Source organism: Rhinoraja longicauda, chromosome 10, assembly GCF_053455715.1.
Source record: "Rhinoraja longicauda isolate Sanriku21f chromosome 10, sRhiLon1.1, whole genome shotgun sequence".
Taxonomy (NCBI): Eukaryota; Metazoa; Chordata; class Chondrichthyes; order Rajiformes; family Arhynchobatidae; genus Rhinoraja; species Rhinoraja longicauda.
This window is the reverse complement of record NC_135962.1, coordinates 61,733,810-61,748,577: the sequence shown is the minus strand read 5'-3', so window position 1 is coordinate 61,748,577 and position 14,768 is coordinate 61,733,810. Positions and strand designations below refer to the sequence as shown.

Here is a 14,768-nt window from a genome sequence, read left to right as displayed (position 1 = left end):
TCTCTGACTGAAAAGGTTTTTCATCTGGGAATTAACCTAGTAAACCTACGCTGCACGCCTTCAATAGCACGAATATCCTTCCTCAAATTTGGAGACCAAAACTGCACACAGTACTCCAGGTGCGGTCTCACTAGGGCCCTGTACAACTGCAGAAGGACTTCTTTGCTCCTATACTCAACTCCCCTTGTTATGAAGGCCAACATTCCATTGGCTTTCTTCACTGCCTGCTGTACCTGCATGCTTCCTTTCAGTGACTGATGCACTAGGACACCCAGATCTCGTTGTACGTCCCCTTTTCCTAACTTGACACCATTCAGATGTGCCTAATACTCTGCCTTCCTATTCTTACCACCAAAGTGGATAACCTCACACTTATCCACATTAAACTGCATCCGCCCACTCACACAACCTGTCCAAGTCACCCTGCAACCTCATAGCATCTTCCTCACAGTTCACACTACCACCCAGCTTTGTATCATCTGCAAATTTGCTAATGGTACTTTTAATCCCTTCTTCCAAGTCATTAATGTATATTGTAAATAGCTGCGGTCCCAGCACCGAGCCTTGCGGTACCCCACTAGTCACTGCCTGCCATTCTGAAAGGGACCCATTTATCCCCACTCTTTGCTTTCTGTCTGTCAACCAATTTTCTATCCATGTCAGTACCCTACCTCAAATACCATGTGCTCTAATTTTGCCCACTAATCTCCTATGTGGAACCTTGTCAAAGGCTTTCTGAAAGTCAAGGTACACCACATCCACCGGCTCTCCCCTGTCAATTTTCCTAGTTACATCCCCAAAGAATTCCAGAAGATTAGTCAAGCATGATTTCCCCTTCGTAAATCCATGCTGACTCGGAACGATCCTGTTACTACTATCCAAATGCTCCGCAATTTCGTCTTTTATAATTGACTCCAGCATCTTCCCCACCACTGATTTAAGACTAACTGGTCTATAATTTCCTGTTTTCTCTCTCCCTCCTTTCTTAAAAAGTGGGACAACATTAGCTACCCTCCAATCCACAGGAACTGATCCTGAATTTATAGAACATTGGAAAATGATCACCAATGCATCCACAATTTCTAGCGCCACCTCCTTAAGTACTCTGGGATGCAGACTATCAGGCCCTGGGGATTTATCAGCCTTCAGTCCCATCAGTCTACCCTACACCATTTCCTGCCTAATGTGGATTTCCTTCAGTTCCTCCGTCACCCTAGGATCTCTTGCCACTAGAACATCTGGGAGATTGCTCGTATCTTCCTTAGTGAAGACAGATCCAAAGTACCGGTTCAACTCGTCTGCCATTTCCTTGTTCCCCATAATAAATTCCCCTGCTTCTGTCTTCAAGGGACCCACATTTGCCTTGACTATTTTTTTCCACTTCACGTACCTAAAAAAGCTTTTACTATCCTCCTTTATGTTAGTGGCTAGTTAACCCTCGTACCTCATCTTTTCTCCCCGTATTGCCTTCTTAGTCATCTTCTATTGCTCTTTAAAAGAGTCCCAATCCTCTGGCTTCCCACTCTTCTTTGCTATGTTATACTTCTTCCCTTTTATTTTTATGCTGTCCTTGACTTCCTTGTCAGCCACGGGTGCCTCTTACTCCCCTTAGAATCTTTCCACCTCTTTGGGATAAATTGATCCTGCAACTTCTGCATTATTCCCAGGAATACGTGCCATTGCTGTTCCACCGTCTTCCCTGCTAGGGCCTCCTTCCAGTCATTTCTGGCCAGCTCCTGCCTCATGCCTCCGTAATCCCCTTTGCTACACTGTAATACTGACACTTCTGATTTTCCCTTCTCCCTCTCAATTTGTAGAGTAAAACCTATCATATTGTGATCACTGCCTCCTAATGGCTCTTTTACCTCGAGTCCCCTTATCAGATCAGGTTCATTACACAACACTAAATCCAGAATTGCCTTCTCCCTAGTAGGCTCCAGTACAAGCTGTTCTAAGAATCCATCTCGGAGACACTCCACAAACTCTCTTTCCTGGGGTCTATTACCAACCTGATTTTCCCAGTCTACCTGCATGTTGAAATCTCCCATTACCACCGTAGCATTACATTTGCGACATGCCAATTTTAGCTCTTGATTCAACTTGCACCCTATGTCGAGGCTACTGTTTGGGGTCCCATTAGGGTCTTTTTACCCTTACAATTCCTCATTTCTATCCATACTGATTCTACATCTCCTGATTCTATGTCACCCCTAGCAAGGGAGTGAATATCATTCCTCACCAACAGAGCGACCCCACCCTCTCTGCCCACCTGTCTGTCTTTTCTATATGTTGCGTACCCCTGAATATTCAGTTCCCAGCCCTGGTCCTCTTGTAGCCATGTCTCAGTGATTCCCACAACATCATACTTGCCAATGTCCAACTGAGCTTCAAGCTCATCCACTTTATTTTTTATACTTCGCGCATTTAAATACAACACTTTAATTTTGGTATTCACCTCCCCTCTCACATCGGTCACAATTGGCCCTGACCTTACTCTCTTATCCCTTCTAGAACTTCCCTTCCCATTCATTCGAGAGTCCTTTGTAATTTCTCCTGTATTCGCTTCCCCTTTAACTCCATCTTCATATTCCCAGTTTGCCAACCCCTCCCCCCCCCACTACTTAGTTTAAAGCCAGCAACCTAACCTGGTCCCTTCTCACTGATGTGCTGATCTTGGACATCTGAAAAGATTCGGCATGTCCACAAGGATTCCATATTGTTATATTCGATCGGTTACCAGTCCTTGTTTGTCCTCGCCTTTGTTTGCTTGCCCCCTACAATCAATCTGAACAAGGGTCCCGCCCAGAAACGTCTTCTATCCATGTTCTCCACAGATGCTGCCGGACCCGCTGAGTTACTCCAGCACTCTGTGTCTTTCCACGAGGATTCCATTCAACTTCAGAGCTGCTACGAAATATTCTGACGGGATGCATCTCAGCCTGAATGGCAAGTGTTCTGCTCTTGACTGAACGTGCAGAGTGGTGAAGTCACAGTTGCACAAGATATTGGTGAGCAGACACCCCAGTCCTTAGACTTGTTACTTCTTTTTATCCAGTCCATCTTCATGGTGCTTTTACATCAGGAAGAGTGGAAGTATCGTCAAGGACACCTGCCACCCGGTCCTTTTCCTTTTCTCTCTTCTACCTTCAGGGAGAAGCTGCAGGAGATTGAAAGTCCGGATATCCAGACTTTAGAACAGTTTGAAGACTCCTAAATCAATCACCTCTTTCCCACACCTTTCCCAGAAGTGTAGCCTTGTACTCATGGTGTAGCGGGGGCCCGCAGATCACTGCAGGAGGGCAGCTCACTGCGGTCAGTGTGTAGAAACATAGAAAATAGGTGCAGGAGAGGGTCATTCAGCCGTTCGAGCCTGCACCGCCATTCAATATGATCATGGCTGATCATCCAACTCAGTATCCCGTACCTGCCTTCTCTCCATACCCCCTGATCCCTTTAGCCACAAGGGCCACATCTAACTCCCTCTTAAATATAGCCAATGAACTGACCTTCTGTGGCAGAGAATTCCACAGACTCACCACTCTCTGTGTGAAAAAAAACGTTCTCATCTCGGTCCTAAAAGACTTCCCCCTTATCCTTAAACTGTGACCCCTTGTTCTGGACTTCCCCAACATCGGGAACAATCTTCCTGCATCTAGCCTGTCCAACCCCTTAAGAATTTTGTAAGTTTCTATAAGATCCCCCCTCAATCTTCTAAATTCCAGCGAGTACAAGCCGAGTCTATCCAGTCTTTCTTCATATGAAAGTCCTGCCATCCCAGGAATCAATCTGGTGAACCTTCTCTGTACTTCCTCTATGGCAAGAATGTCTTTCCTCAGATTAGGAGACCAAAACTGTACGCAATACTCCAGGTGTGGTCTCACCAATGCCCTGTACAACTGCAGCAGAACCTCCCTGCTCCTATACTCAAATCCCCTCGCTATGAATGCCAACATACCATTCACTTTCTTCACTGCCTGCTGCACCTGCATGCCTACTTTCAATGACTGGTGTACCACGACACCCAGGTCTCGTTGCATCTCCCCTTCTCCTAATCGGCCACCATTCAGGTAATAGTCTGCTTTCCTGTTCTTGCCACCAAAGTGGATAACCTCACATTGATCCACATTATACTGCATCTGCCAGGCATTTGCCCACTCACCTAACCTATCCAAGTCACGTTGCAGCCACCTAGCATCCTCCTCACAGCTAACACTGCCCCCCAGCTTCGTGTCATCCGCAAACTTGGAGATGTTGCATTCAACATCCAAATCATTAATATATATTGTAAATAGCTGGGGTCCCAGCACTGAGCCTTGCGGTACCCAACTAGTCACTGCCTGCCATTCTGAAAAGGACCCGTTTATTCCTACTCTTTGCTTCCTGTCTGCCAGCCAGTTCTCTATCCACATCAATACTGAACCCACAATACCGTGTGCTTTAAGTTTGCATACTAATCTCTTATGTGGGACCTTGTCGAAAGCCTTCTGGAAGTCCAGATATAACACATCCACTGGTTCTCCCTTATCCACTCTACTAGTTACATCCTCGAAAAATTCTATAAGATTCGTCAGACATGATTTACCTTTCATAAATCCATGCTGACTTTGTCCAATGATTTCACCACTTTCCAAATGTGCTGCTATCCCATCTTTAATAACTGACTCTAGCATTTTCCCCACTACCGATGTTAGACTAACTGGTCTGTAATTCCCCGTTTTCTCTCTCCCTCCCTTTTTGAAAAGTGGGGTTACATTAGCTACCCTCCAATCCTCAGGAACTACTCCAGAATCTAAAGAGTTTTGAAAAATTATCACCAATGCATCCACTATTTCTGGGGCTACCTCCTTAAGCATTCTGGGATGCAGCCTATCTGGCCCTGGGGATTTATTGGCCTTTAATCCATTCAATTTACCTAACACCACTTCCCGACTAACCTGGATTTCACTCAGTTCCTCCATCTCATTTGACCCCCGGCCCCCTGCTATTTCCGGCAGATTATTTATGTCTTCCTTAGTGAAGACAGAACCAAAGTAGTTATTCAATTGGTCTGCCATGTCCTTGTTCCCCATGATCAATTCACCTGTTTCTGACTGCAAGGGACCTACATTTGTTTTAACTAATCTTTTTCTCTTCACATATCTATAAAAGCTTTTGCAGTCAGTTTTTATGTTCCCTGCCAGTTTTCTTTCATAATCTATTTTCCCTTTCCTAATTAAGCCCTTTGTCCTCCTCTGCTGGACTCTGTAGCCGGGGCCCGCAGATCACTGCGGTCACTGTGTAGCCAGGGCCAGCAGCTCACTGCAGGAGGGCAGCTCACTGCAGTCACTGTGTAGCCGGGGCCCGCAGATCACTGCAGTCACTGTGTAGCCGGGGCCAGCAGCTCACTGTAGGAGGGCAGCTCACTGCAGTCACTGTGTAGCCGGGGCCCCAGCTCACTGCAGGAGGGCAGCTCACTGCAGTCACTGTGTAGTCGGGGCCCCTGCTCACTGCAGTCACTGTGTAGCCGGGGCCAGCAGCTCACTGTAGGAGGGCAGCTCACTGCGGTCAGTGTGTAGCCGGGGCCCGCAGATCACTGCAGGAGGGCAGCTCACTGCAGTCACTGTGTAGCCAGGGCCAGCAGATCACTGTAGGAGGGCAGCTCACTGCAGTCACTGTGTAGCCGGGGCCAGCAGCTCACTGTAGGAGGGCAGCTCACTGCAGTCACTGTGTAGCCGGGGCCAGCAGATCACTGCAGGAGGGCAGCTGGTGAAAGCACAATTCCGAGCCGAGGCTTGTGCTTAAAAAACATAGAAACATAGAAAAATCGGTGCAGGCATAGGCCATTCGGCCCTTCGAGCCAGCACCGCCATTCAATATGATCATGGCTGATCATCTAAAATCAGTACCCTGTTTCTACTTTTTCCCCGTATCCCTTGATTTCTTTAGGCCCAAGAGGTAAATCTAACTCTCTCTTGATAACATCCAGTGAATTGGCCCCCACTGCCTTCTGTGGCAGAGAATTCCACAGATTCACAACGATCTGGGTGAAAAAGTTTTTCCTCATCTCAGTCCTAAATGGCCTACCCCTTATTCTTAAACTGTGATCCCAGGTTCTGGACTCCCCTATCATCGGGAGCATTTTTCCTGCATCTAGCCTGTCCAATCCTTTAAGAATTTTATTTTTTTCTATAAGATCCCCTCTCATCCTTCTAAATTGTGAATACAAGCCTAGTCGACCCATTCTTTCATTATATGTCAGTCCCGCCATCCCGGGAATTAACCTGGTGAACCTATACTACACTCCCTCAACAGCAATATTGTCCTTCCTCAAATTAGGAGACCAAAATTGCACACAATACTCCAAGTGCGGTCTCACAAGGGCCGTGTACAACTGCAGTAGGACCTCCTTGTTCCTAAAATCAGATCCTCTTGCAATGGAGGCCAACATGCCATTGGCTTTCTTCACTGCCTGCTGTACCTGCATGCTTACTTTCAGTGACTGATGTACAAGCACACCCAGGTCTCGTTGCACCTCCCCTTTTCCTAATCTGACACCATTCAGATAATAATCTGCCTTCGTGTTTTTGCCACCAAAGTGGATAACCTCACATTTATCCACATTATACTGCATCTGCCATGTATCTAATAATAATAATAATTATATATTCCTTTATTCGTCCCACACCGGAGAAATTTACAAATCTGCCCACTCACCCAACCTATCCACGTCACCCTCCAGCCTCATAGCATCCTCCTCGCAGCTCACACTGGCACCCAGCTTTGTGTCATCCGCAAACTTGGAGATGTCACATTTAATTCCCTCCTCTAAATCATTAATATTGTAAATAACTGGGGTCCCAGCTCCGAGCCTAGCGGCACCCCACTAGTCACTGCCTGCCATTCTGAAAAGACCTGTTAAGTCCTACTCTTTGCTTCCTGTCTGCCAACCAGTTCTCTATCCATGTCAATACCCTACCCCCAATACCATGTGCTCTAATTTTGCACACTAATCCCTTGTGTGGGACCTTGTCAAAGGCTTTTTGAAAGTCCAGATACACCACATCCACTGGCTCTCCCTTATCCATTCTACTTGTTACATCCTCAAAAAATTCCAGATTAGTCATGCATGATTTCCCCGTCATAAATCCATGCTGACTTTGACTGATCCTGTCACTGCTTTCCAAATGCGCTGCTATAACATCATTAACAATCGACTCAAGCGTCTTCCCCCCTACCGATGTAAGATAACTGGTCTATAATTCCCTATTTTCTCTCTCCCTCCTTTCTTAAAAAGTGGAATTACATTGGCTACCCTCCAGTCCGCAGGAACTGATCCAGAGTCGAGAGAACATGGAAAATGATCACCAATGCATCCACCATTTCTAGGGCCACCTCTTTGAGTATTCTGGGATGCAGACCATCAGGCCCTGGGGATTTATCTGCCTTCAGTCCCAAGTTTACCTAACACCATTTCCTGACTAATGTGGATTCCCTTCAGTTCCTCCCTCCCACTAGATCAGTCCCCTAGTATTTCTGGAAGATTGTTTGTGTTTTCCTTAGTGAAGACAGAACCAAAGTACTTGTTTAACAATTCTGCCATTTCCTTGTTTCCCATTATCAATTCACCTGTCTCTGATTGTAAGGAACCTCCATTTTCTTCACTAATCTTTTCCTTTTTACATATCTAAAGTAGCTTTTACAGTTTTTATATTCCCCGCAAGCTTTCTTTATGCTCTCCCCCCCCCCCCCCCCCCCCTCTTAATTAACCCCTTTGTCCTCCTCTGTTGAGTTCGCTGCTTCCTCTGGACAATTTACACGGCTTTTCCTTGGATTTAACACTATCCTTGACTTTCCACGTCAGCAACGGTTGAGCCGCCTTCCCCGTTTTATTTTTTCGCCAGACAGGGATGAACAATTTTTGGAATTCATCCATGCAGTCTTAAAATCTTTGCCATTGCATCTCCACCGTCAACCCTTTAAGTATAATTTGCCAGTCTATCCTGGGCAATTCCCGTCTCATACCTTCAAAGTCTCCTTTATTCAAGTTCAGGATCCTAGTCTCTGAATTAACCGTGTCACTCTCCATCCTAATGCAGAATTCCACCACATCATGGTCACTGTTGCCCAAGGGACTTTGCACAACAAGATCACTAACTAATCCTTCCTCATTACACAATATCCAGTCTAGGATGGCCTGTCCTCTAGTCAGTTCTTCTGCATGTTGCTTTATCATTTGGAAGCCAGGCTGCAGGACGCAGGCTGTGATAGGGTGGTCAAGAAGGTTTTTGGCATATTGGTCTTCATCAGTCACAGTACTGAGTTACAGTTGTACAAGACATTGGTGAGGCCACATTTGGAGTATTGTGTTCAATTTTGGTCACCCTGTATAGAAAAGATGTTGTAAGGCGGGAAAGAATATAGAAAAGGTTTACGAGGATGTTGCCAGGACTCGAAGGCCTGACCAATAGGAAAATGTTGAGCAACCTAGGGCTTTAGTCCATGGAGCACAGGTGGATGAGGGGTGATCTTATGGAGGTATATAAGATCACGAGAGGAATAGATGGAATACACAGCCTTTTACCCAGAGTTGGGGGATCAAGAACCAGAGGTCTAAGGTGTGGGGGGAAAGATTTAATAGGAACCCGAGGTCAATTATTTTACGGCCTCTCAGGTATGGTGGGTGTATGGAACGAGCTGCCAGAGGAGGTAGTTGAGGCAGGTACAATCACCCGTTGGACAGGTATATGGAAAGTTGGGCCTAAGGCCCTGTTTCCACGCTGTATAACTCCATGACTTCCCAGTGCCCTGCCATTTACTGTGAAGGTCCTGTTCTGGTTTGCCTTCCCCACCTGCACCTCACACTATCTGAATTAAACTCCATTAGCTATTCCTTGGGAGAGAAATGAGAGCCCTTGTTCTCACCCCACTCCCATCCAAACAGTGCTTGGTGACACCAGCCCCACATGTCATCAGGGAGCTAGACCTCCCGTGTTGAGTGCAGGTCCAGAGAGGTGGAGCAGAAGTACTGTTGGCTGACAAGGGTAGAAGTCACTGCCCCTCCCTCCCCTCAACACAATTCTTAATTTTAAAAAAGAGCAGGACAATTGAGGGCTGGCAACAGATTGAAAATAACAAAATATGGAATCTTCGTGAAACTCATTGGCACAGAGGGCTGTGGAGGCCAAGTCAGTGGATAGTTCTTGATTAGTACAGGTGTCAGAGGTTATGGGGAGAAGGCAGGAGAATGGGGTTAGGAGGGAGAGAGAGATCAGCCATGATTGAATGGCGGATAGACTTGATGGGCTAAATGGCCTAATTCTACTCCTATAACTTGTGAACATGCCGAATCCTTTCAGATGCCCAACAAAGTCAGTGGCTCCTCTCCACACTCTCTCTGCATTGAGGGAACACCTGATAACGTTTTACTACTCCTTCATTGAGAGCGTCATCACGTTCTCCTTCACCTGCTGGTTCCACTCCATCAGCCTTCAGAACAGAAACTGCCTGCAGAGCACAGCCAAAGTCTGTTCCAAAATGATTGGACTCCCTGTCAGAGCCCTCTCGCTCCACCCTATGCGACCAGCAGATGCTATGGTTAGCTGGCAGGATTTTACAGGACCCCTCACACATCCTGTTCTCTGCACTTGAGTGGCTCCCCTCAGGACACCGGCTTCACTGCCCAGGTTGTGGGACACAGAGGAGACGGGCAACCTTTGTCCCCAAGGCTGTTCAGCTCCTCGACTCCCAACCACCCCTGTCCCGCTGCTCACCCTGCTAATAACCCCCCCCCCCCCCCAATAGTTTTTGTACTATTCTACATGCCTTTGTAAATTGCCCACGGGGACAAATAAAGTGTATTTGAACTTGAATAAGTACATACAATTATAATGTACTTCTGTTTCCACCAGTGGGAGAGTCTCGGACTAGTGGTCACAGCCTCAGAATTAAAGGACGTTCCTTTAGGAAGGAGATGAGGTGGAATTTCTTTGGTCGGAGGGCAGTGAATCTGTCGAATTCTTTGCTACAGAAAGCTGTGGAGGCCGTCAATTAATATTTTTAAATCATAAAATAGATAATTAGGCTATCAAATCTGGCTCATCAAATTTACTCCGATAGATGGCTGATCTATCTCTCCCTCCTAACACCATTCTCAAGCCTTCACCCGTATTAATCAAGAATCTAACTACCTCTGCCTTAAATATATCCATTGACGGCATCCACAGCCAGGTGTGGTGGTGGTTGAGGCAGATAAAATAGTGGTGTTTAAGAGGCTTTTTGTAAAGGTACTTGGATATGCAGGGAATCGATCATGTGCAGGTAGATCAGGCCATTTGGCATCATGTTGGACAGGCTGCAGGGCCTGCTCCTGCTCCTGCTCCTGCTCCATGTTCAGTGAGGGCAGCCAGGCAGGGCATTACTAGGGGAGTATTCTGGGAGGTGGTCGGAGAGCAGGGTGTTGTGATATTGAGGGAAGGATTATGTTGAGGGGAGGGTGTTGTTGGGGGCAGAGTTTTGTGGTTTATGGCCGGAGGTTGAAGGGTTTCAGTTACCTCACGCCCAACAAACCATCGTCGTCCTGGCTTCACCGCCAATCGTCCGCCCATCCCAACATGGCGGCCGTGACGGGACTGGGCGAGCGCTGCCCGACCGTCCCAGCATGGCGGCCGTGACGGGACAGGGCGAGCGCTGCCCGACCGTCTCAACATGGCGGCCGTGACGTGGGTGGGTGGGCGGGGCGGGGTGGGAGGCGGTTATAAGCGCGTGTGGCAGGTCGCGAGGATCAGGCAACTGGCGGCTCGGGAACAGCGCGCGTCCGGCTGTCCGTTAGAGTCCGGGCAAGTCCAGTCAGGTTCCGGCCAGGAGAGTCCGGAGCGCGGGGTCCCGTCACATCGAGTGGTCAGGTCCGGAGCGGGGAGTCCGATCAGATCGAGCAGGGGGTCAGTCAGCGCGAGTGTCCGAGGGTCCGGAGCGGCTGTCCGGGGGTCCTGTCAGGTCCGGGGAACGGGAGTTGATTTTCGGTCTCTGGCGGTCCGAGTGTCCGGGCTCCAGGGCAGCGGGTGCGGGAGTGTCCGGGCTCCAGGGCAGCGGGAGTGTCCGAGTGTCCGGGCTCCAGGGCAGCGGGAGTGTCCGAGTGTCCGGTGCGGCCATGCTGGAGCAGATGAATGTGCGGGTGGGAGCGGCGGTGGCGGCGGCGGCAGGGGGGTCGGGGATGGCCGAGCTGAAGCTGAAGCCCCGCCTGAACACGCGTGTGTACCGGCGGCGCTGGGTGATCGTCGGCCTCTTCAGCTGCTACTCGATGTGCAACGCCTTCCAGTGGATCCAGTACGGAATCATCAACAACATCTTCGTGAAGTACTACAACGTCAGCTCCTTCACCATCGACTGGCTCGCCATGATTTACTTCGTGGTCTACATCCCCATCATCTTCCCAGTCACCTGGCTGCTGGACAAGAAGGGGCTACGGGTGATCGCGCTCTGCGGCTGCGGCCTCAACTGCTGCGGCGCCTGGATCAAGATCGCCAGCGTGCGGCCCGACCTGTTCGCCGTCACCTTCCTGGGCCAGGTGGTGTGCGGCGTGGCGCAGGTCTTCATCCTCGGCATGCCATCCCGGATCGCCTCCGTCTGGTTCGGCTCGCACGAAGTCTCCACCGCCTGCTCCATCGCCGTCTTCGGCAACCAGGTGAGAGGTGGAGTTGGGGGTATAGTACCGGCGAAGGGGCCTGTACAGGTGTAGCGGGAGTGTACAGGTGTAGCGGGAGTGTACAGGTGTAGCGGGAGTGTACAGGTGTAGCGGGAGTGTACAGGTGAAGGGGCATGTACAGGTGTAGCGGGAGTGTACAGGTGAAGGGGTGTACAGGTGAAGGTGCGTACAGGTGTAGCGGGAGTGTACAGGTGAAGGAGTGTACAAGTGAAGGTGCGTACAGGTGTAGCGGGAGTGTACAGGTGAAGGGGCGTACAGGTGTAGCGGGAGTGTATAGGTGATGGGGTGTAGCGGGAGTGTACAGGTGGCCAGGTGCGGGGAGGAGGGATGGGATGTACAGTTGCAGGAGGTCGGGGTGCACAGATGCAGAGGGTGGGGTGTACAGGTTTATACAGGTGTGCTGGTGGGGGGTAGTCGTGTTGAAGTGGTAGACAGGCATGGGGTGGAGGAGGTGCTATTGTACAGGTGAAAGGGCATACAAATGTGCAGGTGTGGACGGGGTGAACAGATCAAGTGGTATACAGGTGTCCAAGTATGGGGATGGAGGAGATGCTATTGTACCGTGACCAGGTGAGTGGGGGTGGAAATGTACAGGTAAAGAGGCATACAGGTGTCCAGGTGGGTGGGAATGTGCAGGCGAAGGGGCAAACAGATGCCCAGGTGTAGATCGGGTGTACAAAGATAGTGACAAAATGCTGGAGTAATTCAGTGGGACAGACAGCATCTCTTTGCTGTGTGTGGCTGTGGGGTTTGGCGTGTTCGGGCATGGGATGTTGCACATGGGGTTTTGGCGTGTGCGGATAGAGTAATTGGGGTGATGCCATGGGCTGGTATGGTTGTTGGCATGTGTGGGTGTTGGTGTATGCTGGTATGGTTGTTGGCATGTGGGTGTCAGCATGTACAGGTCTACATTGGGTATGGGTGTGCGTAGGTGTGCATGTACTGATGGCATGAGGTGGGTATTGGGTTGCCATTGGTCGTGTGACATGCACACTGGTGCAAAGCTGGTGTGTGTGAGATCCTGCCACGTTGTGTGCTTTGTGCTCGTGTCTGGCGTGTGCTGTGGCTGAGGGAGAGACAGTGAGTGTAGGTGTACCTGCAGGAGCAGATGGCGTGACCGAGCAAAACGCCCATGACGCCTCAGTAGCTTCTGACCAGTTTTCTGAAGAAGTAAAAGAATATGGTTTATGAGGAAAATATGTGCATGTCGATTCCATACAGCAATTCATCAAGTCAAGTCAAGTCAATTTTATTTGTATAGCACATTTAAAAACAACCCACGTTGACCAAAGTGCTGTGCATCTGATTAGGTACTAAGGAAAAAAATGAAACATACAGTAGCACGCAAACAGTTCACAGAGCCTCCTCAATGAGCCTCAAACGCTAGGGAGTAGAAATAGGTTTTGAGCCTGGACTTAAAGGAGTCGATGGAGGGGGCAGTTCTGATGGGGAGAGGGATGCTGTTCCACAGTATAGGTGCTGCAACCGCAAAAGCGCGGTCACCCCTGAGCTTAAGCCTAGACCGCGGGATAGTGAGTAGCCCCAAGTCGGCCGACCTGAGGGACCTGGAGTTAGAGAGGTGGGTTAGAAGATTTTTGATGTAGGGGGGGAATGTCCATTTAGGGCTTTATACGTGAATAGGAGGAGCTTGAAGTTGATTCTGTACCGTACAGGGAGCCAGTGGAGAGAGGCCAGAATCGGGGTGATGTGGTCCCTTTTACGGGTACCCGTCAGGAGTCTCGCTGCGGCGTTTTGGACCAGTTGCAGGCGGGACAGGGAAGATTGGCTGATCCCAGTGTATAGGGAGTTGCAGTAGTCTAGGCGGGAGGAAATGAAAGCGTGAATGATTTTTTCTGTGTCGTCGAATTGGAGGAAAGGTTTGATTTTAGCTATGGTACGAAGTTGGAAGAAGCTGGCTTTTACCACAGCGTTGACTTGCTTATCAAATTTTAATGCAGAGTCAAATATCATGCCGAGGTTTTTGACATGCGGTTTGACTAGGCAGGATAGGCTTCCAAGACTGCCTGTTATCGATTTGATGGAGTCGGGGGGGGGGGGGGGGGGGTGAATAGGATGACCTCAGACTTGCTCTCATTTAATTGGAGGAAGTTCTGTGCCATCCAACATTTTATGTCCTCAAGGCAGTGTAAGAGGCTGTTTAAATTTGACTGGTTGTTGGGTTTCAGGGGGAGGTAAAGCTGAGTGTCATCGGCATAGCAGTGGAAAGAAATGCCGTGCCTTTGAATGATTTGACCAAGGGGGAGCATGTATAGAGAGAAGAGAATGGGGCCTAGGATGGAGCCTTGTGGAACTCCGCAGGAGAGGCTAGCTGGAGCAGAGGAATAACTGCCTATGTTGATGGCGAAACTCCTATCTTTGAGGTACGAAGCGAACCAGCTCAGGGCAGTGCCATCAATGCCAACCGCGTACCAGGTGGGAGGGGAAATGTTAATTCTAATGTTCTCAACTTTGTTGGTGAAAAATTTAGCGAATTCTTCGCACTTAGCAGGGGACCCAACTAAGCTGGTACTGGGGCGGGACATATGACAGAGGTAATTGTGCTAAATAGGACCTTGGAGTTATGAGAGTTTTTGGAAATAAGGTCGGAGAAGTATTGTGCTCTAGCAGACTTTACTGCTTCCTGGTATTTGAGAAGATTGTTTCTCAGAATTTCGAAGGAAATTTGAAGCTTGTCACATTTCCACCTCCTTTCTGATTTTCTGCACTCCCTTCTTAGGGCTTTGATGGTGTCATTGAGCCAAGGCCGACCTTTGGGCTTAGGCTTTTTCATTTTAAGGGGAGCGATAGAATCCAGGATGGAAGAGCAAGTGATATTAAATAAAGAGGCGAGATCCTCAGTGCTGAGATGGGGGGGAGAAGCCTCAATAGTGCAGATGTTGGGGGCAGCTGTGAGAGCCTCGGAGAATTTACTGGCAGTCAATGAATTTATGTCGCGGGAGTAGCGAACAGGGAGATGAGATTTTGCGGGAGATAAAGGCAGAGATGCGTCAAAAATGATAGCGCTGTGGTCCGATAGACAGGCTTCAGTAGTTTCAATGTTGTAGATTGGGAATCCGGACGATAACAC

General features: G+C 48.9%; 1 protein-coding gene across 1 annotated transcript in view; it reads left to right on the top strand.

The window, feature by feature from the left end:
• The window catches only part of LOC144597549 (choline/ethanolamine transporter flvcr2a-like), a 109,639-nt gene that overhangs the window by 3,470 nt on the left and 91,401 nt on the right, over nucleotides 1-14,768 (top strand). The window contains exon 4 of the mRNA XM_078407027.1: nucleotides 10,808-11,659. Within this exon, the coding sequence (XP_078263153.1) occupies nucleotides 10,808-11,659 (852 nt within the window). The remainder of the gene's footprint in view (nucleotides 1-10,807; nucleotides 11,660-14,768) is intronic.